Source organism: Rhineura floridana, chromosome 20, assembly GCF_030035675.1.
Source record: "Rhineura floridana isolate rRhiFlo1 chromosome 20, rRhiFlo1.hap2, whole genome shotgun sequence".
Taxonomy (NCBI): Eukaryota; Metazoa; Chordata; class Lepidosauria; order Squamata; family Rhineuridae; genus Rhineura; species Rhineura floridana.
In genome coordinates, this window is record NC_084499.1 from 5,576,902 (window position 1) to 5,596,959 (window position 20,058).

A 20,058-nucleotide genomic window follows, 5' to 3' on the forward strand; every position below is an offset into this window, starting at 1 on the left:
GTAATTCCTGCCCAATGGCCATGCTGGCTGGGGTTAATGGGAGTTGTAGTCCAGCAACATCTGGGGACCCAAAGGTTGGGATGGCTGATTTTAAGTCTCCTGTTCTGGCATCTATAATGCCAGGCTTTCCTGCTTTGGGTAGTGGGTGGGGAGGAATACACTTTGCATACCAAAAGCATCAGGCTCAGATCTTGCCACTTCCAGTTGAAAAGATCTCAGGGAGAAGAATTGGGAGAGATATTTCTCTGGCCCAGTTTGCACATAAGCTTCATATTGTTAACTTACTTTATAGCTACACACTTCATGTCTCTGCCTATTTGTTTCACATCCAAAAGATCAATTCATTTCTAGTATAGATTATGTTGGTTGATGAATGAGAGATGGATTATACAGTGGAGTCACGTCATAAGCACATTTAACTTGCGCTACACGCTCAGAAAAAAAAATTAAATCGTGCAGGCGATTCCACCTGTCATTCCACTCAATGGGCATATGCCCCAAATCTGCTGTTCTCTCAGTCGGTCTCAGTTCTCATGTGCCTCTCATATGTGAGCATTTCGTCATGCAGAGTGTGATTCTAGCATTCAAAGATATGCATTTTTTGTACTGTACTTTATAGGCAGTTTAAGGGAATTTCAATGGTAACTTTGACTATACGCCATTTTTGTCTTACACACTGACTTTAGAACGGAGCCCCTGCATAAGATGCAACTCCACTTGTAATGAGAGGAGAAGAGAACTAATAAAAGAATGCTTTGGACCGTGTGCTTTCAAATTATGTAATTTTCCACTTACATGTTACTTGCCTCAGGTATGTGATCTTACCTTCTCTCTAACTTCATCAGAGGCATAGTGACCAGCAGCAAGCAAGGCCTGGCCAGATTCATCAGCAGATTTAAAACTGTCTTCATGGGCATCAATTTCTCCCTATGACAAAACAAACAAACCAACTCAGAATGTTTCCATATTCAAAAACTGAAAAGCCACCATTAAAAAAATAAAAACCACACACCACAAGCAAAAACAGCATGTACAGCATCAGCCTAAAACTCAAGCATGGAAGCTGACAGCATAATCCTAATTGTGTCTACTCAGAAGTCCCACTGAGTGAGAGCTGCAGCCTAACAGCGCAGTCACTTCTGAACAGACATGGATAGAAGATTAGGATTACTTAAATGCTACCAAGTTCAATGGGTCTAACTCCCAGGTAAATGGGAATAGGACTGTAGTCTAAATCATGTCTAAGGTTGAGGTACTGAGAGAATTCACAGATATTTGGCTGTCATTGTTCTAGACAGAAGGCAAATTAAGTCACAGTTACACATGCTTTGGCAATATAACATACCATGTATGGTGCTTGCCTTTGCAGACTGTCCAGAAGCTTAAATTTCTACAAAATATGGCAGCTAGACTCCTGGCAGGAGCCTCATCTGCAGATCTACTGGCTCACTTAAAAAAATTTTCCAGGCTCATTTAAGGTGCTCATTTTATCTATTGCTTATTTGAAAGGTATATATACCACCCTTCAGCAAAGCTTCCAGGACTTACTAAATAAATAAATAAATGTTATTTATTTTGTAAAACATCCTGGAATATATAATAAGGTAGAGCATGTTAACATTAAAATAAAAAGCCTGTAAGAAATAAAAAATGTCTTTGCCTGGTTCTGAAAGGGTAATAAATATTGGCTCTAGGCCACAATTTAACCCTTAAATCCTAAAATAGGGATAGGGAACTTGTGTGTGTCCCCCCCCCCGATGATAGCACTTCATCTTCCATCATCCCTGACCACTGGCCATGGTGGGTTGATCTGATGGGAGATGGGATCCATCAACAACATGTGGAGGACCACAGGTTCACCATCTCTGCCCTAAACAGACCCCTTAAGGACTGCCTCCACCCATACAAACCTGTCAACATACTTCAGTCTTTGGGAGAAGCCTTGCTGCATGTTACAGCACCATCAGCAATGCACCTGATGGGCAAGAGGAATAGGCCCTCCTCTAGACTGGCACCCAGGTAGCAGAATGCTCCACTAGAGTGAGAAATCCTGTTAGCCGCTTCCAAGTGCCTTATCAGAAATCAGCTCATCTATTATTATTCTCAGTTCTGAGGCTATCACCTTATGTTCCTGATGTCTGTCCAGCAGGGCTTCAGCTCCTGCCACGTCATTGGCAAGTTCGTCTGCATTAATCAGAGCTTTCATTTCTGTCACCCAACTGGTGAGATCCCGGAAGTCTGCAAGGAACCGCTGCAACCTTTAGAGAGGTAGAAACAAGCAAGCAAATAAAAATGTTATCTGCACAGGAATTCCACTCTTAGCCACTTCTGGAATCATGAGGTCATTTTTTTCCAAGTGTCTGAAATATCTCCCTGCTGTCCTCCCATCAGTGTCATGCCCCATCATACACCCTTAGCCCCCTGTCTCATGACTATTTTGACAGTTAATTAACCATTACTGTTTTTTCTTGCCTTCTTCCACACCTGTCTCCTTTCCTGTTGACGTGTGGACCAGGCCGTTCTGGACAAGTTAAAACCATAGTTAAAGTAAAAGTATGGATTTAACGTGGACAGGCAGCATTACTCATGCATGATGCTGAAATTGCAGGTGCTGTACTCCTGGCTGCTACTGCCGCACTGCTGGGGAACAAGCCATGGTCTGGCTCAGTGTTACGTCAGAACTGGGGCCGGTGGTTTATTTCCACCAAACAAAGCACAAGCAATAAGCCAAGAAAAAACCTTGGCTACCACTTGTGGCTCATTTGGGAAGAAGCAAACCAAGAGCCTTGTTTTGGGCGTAACACTAAGCCAGGCCATGGCTTGTTTCCCAGCAGGAGCAACGTACTCCGGCACATCATTTTACCTATGGTCTATAATGTGATGTGCTAACGTGGCTACGATCTGACCAACTCTTCCCTTCAAACCATCAGTTACTTTGTCTCCTCGTTCTTCTTAAAATCCACTTCTGCAAAGCTTTTTATGGGTCATGTGAATCCATAGTGGCCCAAGAAATACTTTGCAGAAGTGGATTTTTTTTGGGGGGGGGGGAACGAGAGAGTGGGGGAGTAAGAGAGAGAAGCTGATGATTTATGGGGAGGAGCAGTTCAGCTGTCCACCACCATTTTACCACTGTCTTCTACTATTGATATATCCTGGGTGCATGTAGGTTAATCTCCATGCTGGAAACAAGTTAAAATGTGAAGTGACCCTTACACATCACCACAGGTGTACCAAGTTCCTGCCTTGTGGTTTCACAAGTGAAGTAAAAGAGAGTAAAAGGGGAAAGGGGAAAAACAGTATTTGGTAAAGGTAAAGGTCCTAGGAAGGAAGGAGGGAGGATAAAACAGTCTGGTTTACAAAGAAAAAGCAGAGGTTTACAAGAGATGCAGAGGTGGCGTGATGTTGAAAAACACATGGGACAAGGGGAAAAAAAGAGGTTCTCGTTAATTACTTCACACAGGAAGTACTGTGAGCTTTGGACTGGCCAGTGGGTGAGGGACCAAGAAGCAGAACGGCCAAAGAGTGTTTGCATCGTTTGCACTGCAGGGAGTGGAGATGAAGAATTTTGAATTTCACTGAATTTGAACTAGCCAGCCAAATATTTGGCTGCAGTAAGGACTTTTTTCTTTTGAGTGACTTAATATTTGGCCATGAATGCATGTATTTGGCCAGAAATGTTTAGTATCAGAGGCACAGGACAGATTTCTTCCCAATGTGAACCACACCCTTATGAGTACTGGATATCCGACATGCTGACAATCCTGGAGGCTTATGTGCCAAAAACAGATTAAAGGAATGCCACACTAGGAGATAATTAGAAAACTTGTTCTACTGCAGATGTCAGGATAAACCACTTTCACTCCTCCCCAGAAGCCTATGAAAATATTTACTTTGGAAGCAAAATCCAAGACACATGAACGCACACACCACTGCAAAATGCTAATCTATATGAAAACTACTCTAGTCTTCCCCACCAACATTGCAGTGAATCTGGGTGGGGAAATTATGAATTGCATCCAACTAAGTTTTACTCTGAAATGTTTCACCCATGAAATGAATGGCCCTGAGTCGGTCACATCTATTTATTTCAATGGGTTGTTTCCATTGCTATGAATAGGGTTTTCATGATAAGTGGTATTCAGAGGGGGTTTACCATTGCCTTCCTCTGAGGCTGAGAGGCAGTGACTGGCCCAAGGTCACCCAGTGAGCTTCATGGCTGTGTGGGGATTTGAACCCTGGTCTCCCAGGTTGTAGTCCAACACTCTAACATTATACCACACTGGCTCTCCTACTCTGATGAACACTGGATACAATCCTATTGTTTTGAGCATCTTTCCAGGCACACGACGCTCTTACCGGTAGGAGTCATTCAGGCGAGCATGCCTCTCTGCTGCCCGAGTGCGAATCTGCTCCCAGTTTGCAATCAGCTCCTCCCGTTTCACATGGATCTGAGAGGCATTTGGAGGGTGGGACTGCTGCAGCCTGTCTGCCTCTGAACACAAAGCCTTCACCTAGAGGCAGAGACACACAGAGAGAGAGGCGCAACAAGGTGATGACAAGATCAACCAAAGCCAATTTTGGCAAAAAATATTAAGTGGATTTTCTTGAAATGTTTGAAGTGGAGAATCACACACAGAATTATTAGGCTCTTACTGAAAAAATGCGTGGGTAGCAGTGAAGATTGAGATTACAAAAAATAATAATTAAAATTTATATCTAATGGACTGGTGTATATTACGGACTGGAGCAGAAAAGCTTACTGTGGCTGAAACGGACAGGTTAAATTGGATTAATACAACTGTGTAATGGCAATAGCAAGAAATGATGCAAACACAGACTCCTTTTGTTATACATTGGCACAATCATTGTGACAGTCATTGAAAGGGACATTTGTTTTCTGTCTTGCAAAGTCTGCTTAAAGTATTAATAACATGATTTTTTTTAAAAGGAACATCCTTGCCTTTTAATATTATTCACATAAAAGATCTACTCCACCTACTTTGTCTTCCAGAGCAGCAAGATCCCTCTCCAAGCCCTCATGTTTGCGCAGCAAAGCTTGCACACTTGCAAGATCTCTGCCAAAATCATCAGAAGCCATCAGCTGCTCTTTCTCTTTAATCCAGCCTATAGTTTCATCCACATCCCTGTAAGAAACAAACCCAACTAAGTTCATGTACATCTCTCCACCAGGGTAAGGAAAGAAGGTAAAGATCTCCATCAAAGCAACAATCCCCATTAAGATAAGGCTGTTCCCACTATTCACACACAAATAAAAGCAACATTTTTTGGTGCTCAAAAAGTATCTTCTCAGGAGTACATGTAGGCTTTTCAAGTGTAAGAAGAGAAGCAGCTCTCAGATTCTCTGGCAACTCCAACCTCACAAGAACAGATTCCACTGGGGTCTCGACCTGTTTTCTATAAACAGTGATCTAGTAAGATGCTCTCCAGGGCTGGCGCCAGGCATGATTGGGCCCTTGGGTACCAGCCTGACGTGGGCCCATGGTGCTGTAGCCCAACACCTTCCCATACAGGCGGCACGGAGCTAATAAGCCCACCTGCACATGCCACCTACCTCTCGTGAAGGACATGCACACCTAGCGCTCATGCCTGCCATCAACCAAGATGGTGGTGGGGGTGTCAGCTCCTTAGAGAAGCTCCTGCTGCCATCTGGGGCGATGGCAGGCATGCACGCACAGCATTCAAACCGACGGGAGAGATAGGTGGGGTGTGCGTGCAAGCTTATTGAAGCCCACACTGTCTGTATTGGGGGTGGTGCCTGGGAGCTCCCTCTGCGACCCTGCCGCAGATCACGAAACGGGAGCACCATTCTCTCACCTGAGGAGGGGCTCTTCAGGGGGGGCCCAGGCAGCAGGGACCCTGGCTGCCCTCTGGCACTGGCCCTGATGCTTGCTATCATTCCCAGAATTCTTTGCTCTTATTTTTCAGTATGTAAAGCATATTTCTTTCCTGACCATTTACTTATTGTATCCATGGCAGACGGATTTGGACCTTGATTCTGGTGGGCAGATTAAATATTTCATTGAGTAGTAGTAGTAATTATCAAAAGGAGTATCTCATTAAGAAGTTCACAGGAAGATCTTCTGTCTCTAAAATGTGTTATCTATATTTATTTATTAAATTTATAGCCTGCCCTTCCTCCTAAAGAAGCCCAGACCATTCTTCTTTAAAACTACCTAAAAGAAATCCAAGGAGAACAGCACATCTGGATGTTAGAACTGCATAAAGCAACACAAAGCTAACAGTGGAAGAACATCTGTCTGCCAATATTCTCCCTTTTCAGCATCTCTTAAAAGGCTTAGGATCCCAACCTCCTAGAAAAGTTACCACTTTAGTGTGCTCCAGCTCTTCATTCCTACCATTAGAAAGGCCTCTGTTACAGAGTGCAAGGAGACTGGCAGGTGGTGCAAACTAGATTACAGTGCAAAGATATCCCCATGCAACAGAAAAAGACATGAGAAAAAATTTGGTTGCCCAGCTAGAGAGTTCAGGATGTAAGGCAGGGTTGCCATTGGGAGAGAAAGCACTTCTAATGATTATGCAGTAAAAAACAGGCTATCGAGACCCACTTGGGTCTACAGATATTGATGGACTACAATTCCCATCATCCCTGACCATTGACCATGCTGTCTGGGGATGATGGGAGTTGTAGTCCAACAACATCTGGGGACCCAAGGTTGAAGAACATTGATCTAGACAGCCAAAGTTCTTCATTCCCTTGAGCAGGCAGAACCATAACTGAGTCTGGCAAGTGTTCATACCACTTTTGGAAGGCCTGCAGCGCATTTGTAGGGTATGTGCTCTGCATGCAGGATGTCCCATGTTCAATTCTGGATGCTTCCAGTTAAAGGATCTTAAGCACAGAGTGTAAGAAAAGCCTCTGCACAAGACCTCTTGCAGATCCACTACCAGTCAGAGTAGATCAGGCATGAGGAACCTGTGGCCCTCCATGTATTGTTGGATTCCAACTCCCATTAGCTCTAACCAGCATGGCCAACAGTCAGGGATGATGGGACCAACAACATCTGGACGGCCACAGGTTCCCCATCCCTGAAGTAGATCATCCTGGGCTAGATGCACCAGGGCCTGACTCGGTATGAGGCTGCTTCATGCACCTAATTTTACATGCAGAAACACACCATTATGAAACTCTTCATTCAGACAAAAAAAGTGATGTTGACAAAACTGGTCAAGCCCACACCTGTTAAAACGCTGCACTTCAGCTGCTCCAAAGAGTTTTCCCTGCCTCTGAAGAGCCAGCCCCTTAAGACGTTGCCAGCTTGCATTGACTTCATCTTGTTTAGACTTGATTAATTCCTCTTCAGGGTGCTGCTCCTAGAAAGTGGAGTGGAGAGACCGTCTGATGAATTTGCACTAACTGAAGTAATTCCTGCTTTCTTCTTGGACTAGCTTACATCATCTTTCACTCACAATTCAACTGTTCTACAAAGAAATATTTTCACAGGAATAATCTAAAGCTTCCTTTCATGCACTGGAAAACTCAGAAGGAATTGACAAGTTCTTCACCCTTGTTCAAAGCAGCACTAATCCTTAAACCAGAGATGGAGAATCTGTGACCCTCTAGATGAATCCTACTTAATCAGCTTTTGATACCATCAACCATGGTATTCTCCTGGACCGTCCTCTGGGAGATGGGTATTGGGGACAGTGTTCTGCAATGGTACTGGTCTTATCTCCAGGGATGGTTCCAGAAGAGAGCAATGGATGTTTCTTAGCTCTTGAGCAATAAGGTGCTGCAGGGCACTATATTGTCTCCAATGCTATTTAACATCTATATAAGACATTGGGAGCAGTCTTTAGGAGATTTGGAGTGAAGTGTCATCAGTACGCTAATCATGCTCAACTCCATTTCTCTGTAACATCTGAACTGGAAACGACTGAGCAGGCCCTAGACCAACATCTAGATGCAGTGCTAATAAATGGAGTCTGAATCCTGGCAAGATGAAGGCTCTGTGGTTGAGTGAGGTCTGGTAAGTTGCCTGACCTGAATGGGGTCGCACTCTCCCTGAAGGAAGAGGTGCACAGTTTGCAAGTGCTCCTAGATCCAGCTCTGTCACTGGAGCTGAAGGTATCCTAGATGGCTAGGAGTGCCTTTTACCATCTTTGGCTGGTAATACAGCTTCAGCTGTTCCTGAATAAGGATACCTTGATCAGTTCTCCATGTGTGAGAAACCTCAAAGTTGGATTACTGCAATGCACTCTATGTGGGGCTACCCTTGAGATTGGTCTGGAGGCTACAGCTAGTGCAAAACACAGCGGCTAGATTGCTTGTGGGGGCGAACTATCACCAACATGTAACACCTTGTTTGTGGAATTTGCATTGGCTGCCAATCTGCTACCAGGTCACATCCAAGGTTTTGGTATTAATATATATAGCTCAGGACTAGGTTATTTAAGAGACCGCCTTATATACCCAGTAGGTCAGTGTGTTCTGCAAGAGTTTCCCTAAAATACTGAAGCCGACTCCACAGTAACTTGGACAGAGCAGGGCTTTTAGCATGGCAGCCTGTTTTGTGGAACAGCATCCCTGTTGAGATATGACAAGTGCCCAACTATCCGTACTTTCCAGAAACAACTGAAGATATTTTTGTTTCGACGTGCTGTTTCCAGCTGGATGAAAAAGTCTCTGACTTAGATGTTCAGTCTGTATTTAGTAGTTGTATTCTGCACTTTGTATTTAGTTATCTTTAGTTACATAAGAACATAAGAAGAGCCTGCTGCATCAGGCCAGTGGCCCATCTAGTCCAGCATCCTGTTCTCACAGTGGCCAACCAGGTGCCTGGGGGAAGCCCGCAAGCAGGACCCGAGTGCAAGAACACTCTTCCCTCTTGAGGCTTCCGGAACAGGTTTTCAGAAGCATGCTGCCTCTGACTAGGGTGGCAGAGCACAGCCATCACGCCTAGTAGCCATTGATAGCCCTGTCCTCCATGAATTTGTCTAATCTTCTTTTAAAGCCGTCCAAGCTGGTGGCCATTACTGCATCTTGTGGGAGCAAATTCCATAGTTTAACTATGCGCTGAGTAAAGAAGTACTTCCTTTTGTCTGTCCTGAATCTTCCAACATTCAGCTTCTTTGAATGTCCACGAGTTCTAGTATTATGAGAGAGGGAGAAAAACTTTTCTCTATCCACTTTCTCAATGCCATGCCTCCTCTGACCCGCCTTTTCTCTAAACTAAAAAGCCCCAAATGCTGCAACCTTTCCTCATAAGGGAGTCGCTCCATCCCCTCGATCATTCTGGTTGCCCTCTTCTGAATCTTTTCCAACTCTATAATAACCTTTTTGAGATGAGGTGACCAGAACTGTACACAGTATTCCAAATGCGGCTGTACCATAGATTTATACAACGGCATTATATCGGCTGTTTTATTTTCAATACCTTTCCTAATTATCCCTAGCATGGAATTTGCCTTTTTCACAGCTACCACACACTGGGTCGACATTTTCATCGTGCTGTCCACTACAACCCCGAGGTCTCTCTCCTGATCGGTCACCGCCAGTTCAGACCCCATGAGCGTATATGTGAAATTAAGATTTTTTGCTCCAATATGCATAATTTTAACCTTGTTTATATTGAATTGCATTTGCCATTTTTCTGCCCATTCACTCAGTTTGGAGAGGTCTTTTTGGAGCTCTTCGCAATCCCTTTTTGTTTTAACAACCCTGAACAATTTAGTGTCGTCAGCAAACTTGGCCACTTCACTGCTCGCTCCTAACTCTAGGTCATTAATGAACAAGTTGAGAAGTACAGGTCCCAATACCGATCCTTGAGGGACTCCACTTTCTACAGCTCTCCATTGGGAGAACTGTCCGTTGATTCCTACTCTCTGCTTTCTGCTTCTTAACCAATTCCTTATCCACAAGAGGACCTCTCCTCTTATTCCATGACTGCTAAGCTTCCTCAGAAGCCTTTGGTGAGGTACCTTGTCAAACGCTTTTTGAAAGTCTAAGTACACTATGTCCACTGGATCACCTCTATCTATATGCTTGTTTTTTGTAATGTTTTTAAAACTATTTTAACTGTTTTTATATGTTTGTAAATCACCTTGAGATGTGTGTAAAAGACCATTCATTCATTTATATAAAAAAGAGAATAATGTTAGTCTTTAAGTCCCATTATCCCTGACCATTGGGCCACGCTGGCTGGGCCTGGTGCGAGTTAAAGGCCAACACCGCCTGAAGAGCACAGGTTCCCCATTCCTGTCTTAAACCCTTGTCATGGCGAGGCCTGAACAGATTGGATGGAGCCCTGAACAGGAGCACTCCTCTTAAGTTTTATGTTGCAGCATTTTGCTACAGGTCCTACTTGTATTGTTTCTGCGACACCAGATAATTGTCTGCTGAGCTGAACTGAACAGTAGTTTTTCTTCACAGACATCCTTGATACAGGTTCCAGTTATCCCACTAGTTCTCAACATATGCTCTGAAGTGCAAGCCATACACCCAATCAGAGCTTGGAAAAGTTACTTTTTTGAACTACAACTCCCATCAGCCCTAGGCAACATGGCCACTGGATTAGGCTGATGGGAGCTGTAGTTCAAAAAAGTAACTTTTCCAAGCTCTGCACCCAATGCTGCAAGGTAAATTGGTTTAATTATACTTTTTAACGTAATCTTACTGAGTAGCATGCAAAAGGACCTCTAACCTGTCAAAGCTATTACCTGGATAAGCTTGCCAGCAAACTGGTTCACTTCATTCACTCTCTCCTCATGGGCTGCCAGGTCTGTCTGGAACTCCTCAAATTTCTTCTGCAAAACCTCAACATGCTCCAGATCCAGTCCAAGCTCTTCTGAGGTCACTATTGCCTCCTAGCAAGCACAAGGACACTAGTTCAAGAACACACCCGGATATCGAGACTTTACCAGACCCAGAAAGGGTAACCAATGGAAGTGCTTCTCTCCCCCCACTCCGCTCAATTTTTGAAACTCAAAAAGTATGAAGAGCATGAAGACAGCACATTTAATAAAAGTGTACTTAAAGGGGGGGGGTTGAAGCCAAATCTATAGTGCAAAGGCTCACTTCTGCTATGTTAAAGGCTAGTTAGTTCATTAACTGGTAACTGGCTCTGTTACCCCTTCATTTGCAATATAATCCCTCATTCTTTAAAACTGCATTCTAATTCTTCAGGACAATTAAGTTCTTTAATATGCCTGAACTGCCAGTGGTGCAAAAAAGTTACACTGGCAGTTTGTGGTATTTAAGACACTGAGGCCGGAATCCTACGCAATTTTTCCTAAGAGTAATAATGGCCACAGAAGGACCTGCTTCTGAATAAAATCCACAGGATAGCACGTTTACTTGAAAGTATGTTTAGGGTTTCAGCACTTACCTGGGAGTAAGCCACACTGAACACACAGTGGGACTTATTTCTGCTTAAACATGCCTAGGATCGCACATCATCAAAAAAGGACAAACCCTCCCCAAGTTATGTATGTCCTTTATCTGTACATTTATAGATCACTTTTCAGATACACAGTCCTCAAAGCAGCTTAAAAGGATGTACACTTTGCATCATGTTGTTTTATCTTTGTTGGAAGCCACCCAATGTACTTTCGCAGGCTCAAAATGAATAACAATAACAATGATTGATGATGTGTTGTACTCATTGCACTCTTTAGTGTTCATTAACAAGAGGCTGCTTCCAAGTCCATCAAAGTATAAACTTGTAAAAAAGGTAGTCTGTGTTCAATGCCGTAACCATCAAGCAACTATTAGTTCATTTTACCACCATCCCCTAGTACTTTTGTCAATTCTCCCCCACTCCCGGCCACACACACGCACGCACACACACAACAAAGTCATTAAGGCTGCAATCTTTTCCCCAGGGTGTAATCTGTAAAGTCTGTTCTTTATACTGATGAATTATCTCCATTATAGTTGCATTATTACCTTACAGTGCTGCTTTGAAATGCCACATAAGGCTATCCTACATGGCAAAAGAAATTTGAGCGACTACTTTGACGCAGCCAAGTCCAATCTCTCGCAAGGCTATTGGATAGCGAAGAGTTACCCCACACCCACGAGTGACCTTTTAAGTCACAACACAGATACCTTGTCATTGATCCAGTCCATCACATCTTCACATTCTCGTAAATACTGCACAAGTTTCTGGGCTTGCAGAAGTTTGACTCCTTTCTCCCTCATTTTCTCCATAAGCAGCTCCAATAGCCGGTGAAGTTCCTGCAGTCGAGTCTGGGAATTTAAAACAAATATAGAAATGGATAAAATTAATAATCATTGGAGATATTAAGCTGTGCATGAAAAAAAGTCTGAATATTTCAAACCTATGCATTGATTGGCAACCAGTGCAATCAAGTGCTAAACTCCTAGGGGGCAGGCACAATAGTCACTTATCCTAAAGTTGTCCTACTGGCTTCAGTGTTCACTGAATCACCAGCAACTGCAAGAAGACAATAAGGGATGCTAAAAAAGAATTTGAGGAGCACATTGCTAAGAACATAAAAACCAACAACAAAAAATTCTATAAATACATTCAAAGCAGGAAACCATCTAGGGAGACAATTGGACCCTTGGATGATAAGGGAGTCAAAGGTGTACTAAAGAACGATAAGGAGATTGCAGAGACGCTAAATGAATTCTTTGCATCTGTCTTCACAGTGGAAGATATAGGGCAGATCCCCGAACCTGAACTAACATTTGCAGGAAGGGATTCTGAGGAACTGAGACAAATAGTGGTAACGAGAGAGGAAGTTCTAAGCTTAATGGACAATATAAAAACTGACAAATCACCGGGCCCGGATGGAATCCACCCGAGAGTTCTCAAAGAACTCAAAGGTGAAATTGCTGATCTGCTAACTAAAATATGTAACTTGTCCCTTGGGTCCTCCTCCGTGCCTGAGGACTGGAAAGTGGCAAATGTAACGCCAATCTTCAAAAAGGGATCCAGAGGGGATCCCAGAAATTACAGGCCAGTTAGCTTAACTTCTGTCCCTGGAAAACTGGTAGAAAGTATTATTAAAGCTAAATTAACTAAGCACATAGAAGAACATAGTCTGTTGCTTCCTTGCAACTTATTAGCTGAGCTAACCCTCTGAATTTGTCACTGAATGTGCATCTTCAATTAAAAAACAGTATATGAAAATAACTTATTTGAAAATTGCTATGGCCCTATGCACAACAGAAGTCTCTTTCAAGCAAACAAGGCTCCCTGTTAAATGGTTTACTCTCTTCAAAGGGAGTTTGCTTCAAAATTTATGCAGAAGAACATGAAACACAGTGCAACCCGACACAAATCTAAGAACTCTTTCTTCTTCTAAATCAAATACAAGCCTCAAAAAGAGTAGTTCCAGCTTTGAAGAATACCATGATAGGAGCTAGTTTAAACAACAGAATTTTTTGTTTCCAGTTTACTAGTTTCAGATTACAAATAAATCCCAGTTGTAGGAGACATGACAGTACTGTCTGAAGCAAAATGACTGAAACACTATAATATAGCGATGCAGTCAAAATGCAGGAACACTTTCCAGTCTAACCAAAACACTGGGAAAATCTTGAAACTCTAATTGCAATGAAAAAGAGAATGAGGTGGGGGGTGGGAGAGAACAGGGTAAAACCTGCTCCACCCAGCATTTACTGAGCTGGGACCATCAACTTTAATGTTAAACTGGGGCAGCTGGGAAATCTCTCCTTTGGACAGATGTTTATTATACAAGCATTAACTGACTCAGTACTGAGGTTTTAAAAAGGGAAAGAAAAGAGCTCACACTGCTTGAGATTCCAACATTCCCAAGATGGATCTATATGTAACAAAAGCATGGGGACTCCACCAAAAAGGCCACCTGCATGTTCACTTCTCTCCCTCCAGAATGTGTAGGGACATTTAGCCAATGTTCTGACGTCATTTCCCCGCCCCCACCAGCAGCAAGCAGTAATGTGAAACGAAGGAGGCAGGAAACACACAACGTAAATGGCTTGAGAGTAAGATACTTGGAGGACCACTTTGTCTCACACGAGTCTGCTTGTAAACTGTGTTCAGCATCAAAGACTGTGCCAGCTCTCCACCACCTCTGGAGGTGTGCTTTGTTGGGACATGAGATTGGGCCTTTTCTGTGGCGGCCTTCAGATTGTGAAAATCCCCACTCATCAGGTTAAGGAAGGCAGTGAAGACCCTTTTATTCTGCTCTGCTTTTAAACTGCTTTAGCCTCCTGCCATGTCAATGTGTTTTTTTAAATGACTTAAATTGTTGTACTGCTTTAACTGACTTAATATTGAGATGGGGAACCTTTGACTCTCTGGTTGGTGTTAGATTCCCATCAGCCCCAGCCAGCATGGCCAATGGCCAGGAATAAGGAGAGCTGCTCCCCAGATGCTGCTGAATGACAACTCCCATCATCCTTGGTCACTGGACATGCTTACTGGGGAGTTCAATGACGTCTGGAGGACCACAGATTACCCATTCCTGATTTAATTGCTATGCTGGATTTTAATTGTACTTTTTTGTTTTTAATCTGGAAGCTCTCTTGGGGATCCATTGGGGGGCCAAAAGGTGGGGTAATTTTTTTCTACAACAAACAAATAATGATGTCAGGACACAGTTAAATGAACCATTTTCAGCAGCAGTCCCATGTTTTTGTAACATGCAGATCTATTCTCAAGCTATATAAAACAAAAACCAAGGGAGGAAAATGACAGAGGCATTCAAAGAAGAACTGGATAAAAGCACACACAGGCAACAATCCACCTACTAGTATATGGGAGCCAACATGGGTGGTAGTTACTATTGGGCGCTGAGCGGTCCGGTACGGCGTGAAAGACTGAACCATTAACACACAGGTTACCATTGCAAACAGACCAGAAATCAGAACCAGAGATCAATGTCTATGAGCAGGGCCCAACTTTATCACATGTTGGGAAGAATTAGGGTTCAATTCACAACACTGTTAGTATGGGCCAGCCTTCTCCAACCTGATAAACGTTGCTGGACTCAGACTTCCATCAGCCCCAGCCAGCATGGCCAATGGTCATGGCCAACAACTTCTGAAGGTCACCACGTTGGAGAAGGCTGGGATACGCTATGGAGTGGGTTTGCTGTCCTATGATTGAAGAGTACAATGCAAGTGAATTCTGGACAGCAGTTTAGGCTGTCCCTCTGAAAAGCAGGTTCTTATTTCTATCACGTATAGATCAGACAGTACCACAAACGTTTAGACATTTCCTAAGATACATTTGGCACTAAGTAGTGCTGCTTGCCCTGCTGTATATTACATAGGGAACAAATTTATGTTTGTAAATTTGACTGACAACTGTCACAAATTGTCTTGGTTCTGAAGAACTCACATCTAGTGGCCTGGCAGCTAGCTAGAATATCTAAAACGAAGAGGTTGTGGATGTTGGGTCCAAATTATTGCATCAGGACCAGCATACAATACTGGTGATGGAGTGACGCCATGAAAACTTCACTGTATTTGTACAAAATGATCACCCAATATGCATCCTGAACTCCTGGAATGGATTTTCAAACCATCTATTTAAATTCAGTTAAACTACAGAACAATACCCACCCATCTCTCTCAAGTTCTAGGCTCCAAATCCTGCACAAATTAAAAGATCTGTCAAATCTTTCAAAAGATAATCAAGCTCACGCTTTGGCAAGTCATGAATGGAAGGGATTTCCATAAGTGTGTGCAGTTAAGAAGAAGAGCTCTTTTCAAGACTTTGCTGTCCAAACTGGAATGAAGATGCTATTATTAAAAGGGTGTTCTTACAACCACTTGAAACGGCACAAATCACAGGTGGGGGCAGAAGGAAATCCTGGCCTAAAATCTGCTTGCATCTCATCTATGACTCTCAAGCCTTTTATTAAAGAGACTGGACAACAATACCTTACCTGTCTGTTCTGCATAAATAAGTGAAATTACTAGGGCTGCAACCTGATTACAGACATTTTATACACCAGTGCTGCTGCTCTGTTAACACTCCTTATTTCACAGCCTTATGAGAGAAATGGGCTTATGTGGGGACTCTGACACAACACTTATAATGGTTCAGCTGTAATGTCACTGTAGGTGGCCAGCTAACCCAGAGCTTGAAAAAGTTACTTTTTTGACTACAACTCCCAATCCAGTGGCCATGCTGGCTGGGGCTGATGGGAGTTGTAGTTCAAAAAAGTAACTTTTCCAAGCTCTGAGCTAACCTGCAGACCAATCTATGATATGATCTGATGCCTGTGTAAAACGTCTCTTATTGAAAGAAAATCCTGTAGGAGGTAAAGATCTCCAATACTTACTCTTATGGTTTCAAATGCAAAATGCCCTTCATTAATCATCTGGTTTCCAGTCTCATCCAATTTAATGATGGCCCCTGCATTGGCTTGCACCTCTGCTTCAAAGGCTTGATGCTTCTGCAGCTTCCCCTGAAAGAGAGAAACATAAAACATGAGAAATGTCTTCATCATTTTACTGAATACGTTTCAGTATCCAGTTCCTGCTTATGCAGCATTGTCAACCATTAGTCTAAGCCTCCTGACACTCATAAATCGAAGGTGTCCCGACCTGTAGATTAGTTGGGTCTTTATAATTTTCATCAGATGCAATCTGGAGTTTCTCCTGTATCCATTTTTCCAGCTCATCTGCATCACGCTGGAAGAACTGGAATCTGTATGAATCCTCAAGCTTTTGGCGTCGTACAGTGGATAGCTCCTTGAACCTGTGGTACCGGTCCAAAACCTGCTGACGTCTCTCTTGTATGTCTTCTGCTGTTTCCAACACTTTTACACCAGTAGGGTCCATTTTCTAAAAGTTAAAAATCTTCATTTAGTATTTTGGGAGAACGCACAGGGGGAATTGATAGAAAGGAAATTCAAATTAAGGAGTATCACACCATAAGCTCAGTGAGTGAGCACATGTTTTGCATGCAGTAGGTCCCTGCAGTTCCTGGCTCCAGCAAGTTGATCTCAGGTAGCAGGACCAGGAAACACCTCTGTCTGAAATCTGGAGAACTGCTGCCAATCAAGGTAGACAACACTGGGCTAGGTAGATCAATGGACTGAATTGGAATAAGGCAACTTCATCTGTTCACCCACCTTTCCAACATTAACCAGACTTATTAGTTCTTTAAAAGTCTGGATTCGTTTGTTTTTTTTAAAAAAAGGCACAGCAAGATGGAACATAGTATAACATTTGAAGAGCAGAGATGAACTTGTTGGTAGAAAAAACACAATAACTTAATGAGGAATTCACAGACTATTTCACACTGTCGCAGTACGGTGAAAGTCAACAGAGTTAAACTACTGTAAGTGGCCTATAAATTGATTCCTCGGGAAATTATATCAGCTGAGAAAAATACTGCTCCACCCTTTCTGCTGAAACAAGAAGACATGCAAGAAAGCTTTTCATCTGTTTAACCTCACAGACTTTAACAGAGTCAAACAGTCACTACTACGTTAAGTGCTGCTTATAGAAGGACTGTGCCTGTAATCTTAACATGGGGGGAAATGTTTCAGTAAGATTAATGAGTCTTCCATGCGAACAGGCTTATGACTGCAGTATAAGGTATCTATGTTCAGATGTAGCAAATGCTTTGTCATTACGAGAACAAGCCACAGGCTGGTGGACTCCTCTTTCTTGTTCTATGCGAGAAGATCAAAGCTCCCGCTTTCACTCCTCCCTGTTATGTCCAAACTCAGGAGGAACTGTGGTGCATGAAAACAATATGTGGTTTGATAACCCTGGTCTGTTGACTAAACACATCCCCCCTCCCAAAGTCTGGACAAAACAGGGAACTGTGACTAGTTCAACAGTAAAAGCTTTCCATTTCCTCCTCAAGCGTATGAAGGGCAAGAAATGAAAGGGGAAGTTCAAGCCTGAGGCTCCTTCTCATAAAAACTAGCCAGTTTGTCATTGTTACATGTGAACCCAGCTATACCGTGTGAATAAGACAAATCCACCTTTAGAATTATATGCATCATACAGGTATAGTCACTATGCACATCTGTAGTGACCTGTTGAATTGAACGCATGCTCTGTAGCAAATCTGGGGTTGCAGAAAAAATATGCAGAATGGCCTTTAGGATGTAAGAATTTAAATCTTTCACTAACAACTAAGTCAACATGATGCCATCACGGTCAGTAAGTTGCCAGCTTGCTGAAAAACAAATTAAACTTCACTTACGTTGTTGTATGAAATGAAATGGGAATGGAGATTTCTAAGAGAATTTATAAGATGAGGTATTGTAATTTAATCTCTTCTCAGCTGTGTGCCTAAAACTGGAAATGCATCTGTACGCAATTAATTTAAAGACCCCAAAAGGTGAGAAAATATTTGCTTAGAGCCTTATCTTGCCATTTAGATTCCTGGTGTCTGAAAAGGGAACTGACAGAAGTGAACACATAACACATGGGGGTGAATTCACACATTCCAGAGCTCTCACAATTCATAACCGGCTGGAGGACAGTAATTTCAGCGGCAGCAGTTGTTATTCTTGTGATCTCCAAGGCCCCCAACTGCATTGCGGTATTTTAAGAAGAGGTGTGTGTGTGTGCTGAATTGTGTTGGCTTTTCATTTCCGAAATCATAAGTGGCTATTTTCAGATGTTAGTTGTCAGACAAAGACAGAGCACAAAGATGCCTCCATTTGCTTATTTCACCCTTGGAGCTATGCGTCAACCCTAGAGCAGTCCAGAGTTAGGTTTTAAAATAGGTGATTCAGCTATAAATCCAGTTCAACACCATGTTAGTATCTCTGGCAAACTAGATGCTGTCTTAACTTGTTTCAGTGTCTTAACTTTTTCCCCACAAAAGAAACAATGATATGCTAAACATAAATTACTAATGGTTACAAATGAATTTCTTAAGTGATTGTAATCATGAGAGAACCCAGACTTTTCAAATTGTGCAGGCAGGGTGGGGCAGGGAAGTTGTTTCAATGTATTCCACTTGTATTCCATTTTCTACTGGCAATTCTCAGATTTAGTAACAAAGGGAAGCATTTTGTTGTCTCTTTTTGGGAAACAGATCTTGGGGTGGGGGGATTCTCTATAAGTTTTTTTTCACTGTTAATATCCATAGTCAACTATTTCAGAAATCTCTCTGAGCTATTCGAATTTATTTTTGTATTCATTAAGTTAAACAAATCCCCTCTTCCTAGTCAAATCACGCAACTCAGTTTGCCCTTTAACTGAAATTTAGAAAAATAAAAGGCTCTCTTTGTAACTACTGGAAGTAGAGCAAGTCAATTGGAAAAGAAGCGCCTTGGTTCAGCAATAATAGACTGTTCTTTCCTGCATGAAAAGTGAGGATGAGGGCACACCAGCTGACATCAGCATCTCTCTATTCTGCCAAACTGTGATCAGCTCTTGCTAGGGAGCTGCAAGCATGAACCACCAGCCATTACTGATGCTGCAGAGCGATGCAGTCTGCATTCGACATTTTCACCTCAGAACTGCAGAGGCCCCTTCTCAAACTGGAGGACCATTTCTGAAGCCCACTTCCTGCGATTTTTCATCATGCAACTAAGTCCTTGGTTCACAACAGGGACAGCCATCCAAGAAAGTGAGAAAAGACTGAAAAGCAAACGGCAATGCTTTTAAATTATAAATGCTTTAAACTCAGATGTACTTGAGTTAAACTCAAAAATATACTTCAGCTGGATGTGGAATAAGAGACTTTGTTCTTGGCTTGGGCTGATACACACCCACACGCCACCATCACATTCCACACATTACTGCTAGCTGCCTGGCACTTGTGCAGCAGGCAGACCAGCCCCTCCCATTGAAATCTGCACTGAACAGATAAGGCCAAATACCTGACAGAAAGTCCCAGGCTGCAGAGGGAAACTGAATTAATTAGGTTACTTTTTTCTAAGAGATGATGCTATTATGCAAGCTGGAAAAGTCAGGAAAATAACTGCTGAGAACTATTATTTAGAAAGTGGTATCATTCTTAATAGTGCAGAACTAAGTTAAAACATTTGAGACTGGTTAACAGCTTGGCGAGGTCAAGAACTAAGGGGACGAAGATTCCCTTACTTTTTTTTGTCCCATACAATAGTTTTAGTTTAAGC

The 20,058-nt window shown here is 42.7% G+C and overlaps 1 protein-coding gene across 6 annotated transcripts in view; it reads right to left on the bottom strand.

The window, feature by feature from the left end:
* The window catches only part of SPTAN1 (spectrin alpha, non-erythrocytic 1), a 91,536-nt gene that overhangs the window by 63,029 nt on the left and 8,449 nt on the right, over positions 1 to 20,058 (bottom strand). For 3 of the 6 annotated variants that reach the window (XM_061603673.1, XM_061603671.1, XM_061603675.1), the window contains exons 2-11: positions 16,878 to 17,025; positions 16,550 to 16,789; positions 16,285 to 16,410; positions 12,089 to 12,229; positions 10,699 to 10,845; positions 7,220 to 7,353; positions 5,000 to 5,144; positions 4,357 to 4,511; positions 2,123 to 2,258; positions 826 to 927 (exon numbers count right to left, since the gene is read on the bottom strand). In XM_061603673.1, the coding sequence (XP_061459657.1) occupies positions 826 to 927; positions 2,123 to 2,258; positions 4,357 to 4,511; positions 5,000 to 5,144; positions 7,220 to 7,353; positions 10,699 to 10,845; positions 12,089 to 12,229; positions 16,285 to 16,410; positions 16,550 to 16,789; positions 16,878 to 16,910 (1,359 nt within the window). In that variant the 5' untranslated portion in view covers positions 16,911 to 17,025. The remainder of the gene's footprint in view (positions 1 to 825; positions 928 to 2,122; positions 2,259 to 4,356; positions 4,512 to 4,999; positions 5,145 to 7,219; positions 7,354 to 10,698; positions 10,846 to 12,088; positions 12,230 to 16,284; positions 16,411 to 16,549; positions 16,790 to 16,877; positions 17,026 to 20,058) is intronic. The other 3 variants (XM_061603672.1, XM_061603674.1, XM_061603670.1) reach the window with 1 other exon arrangement.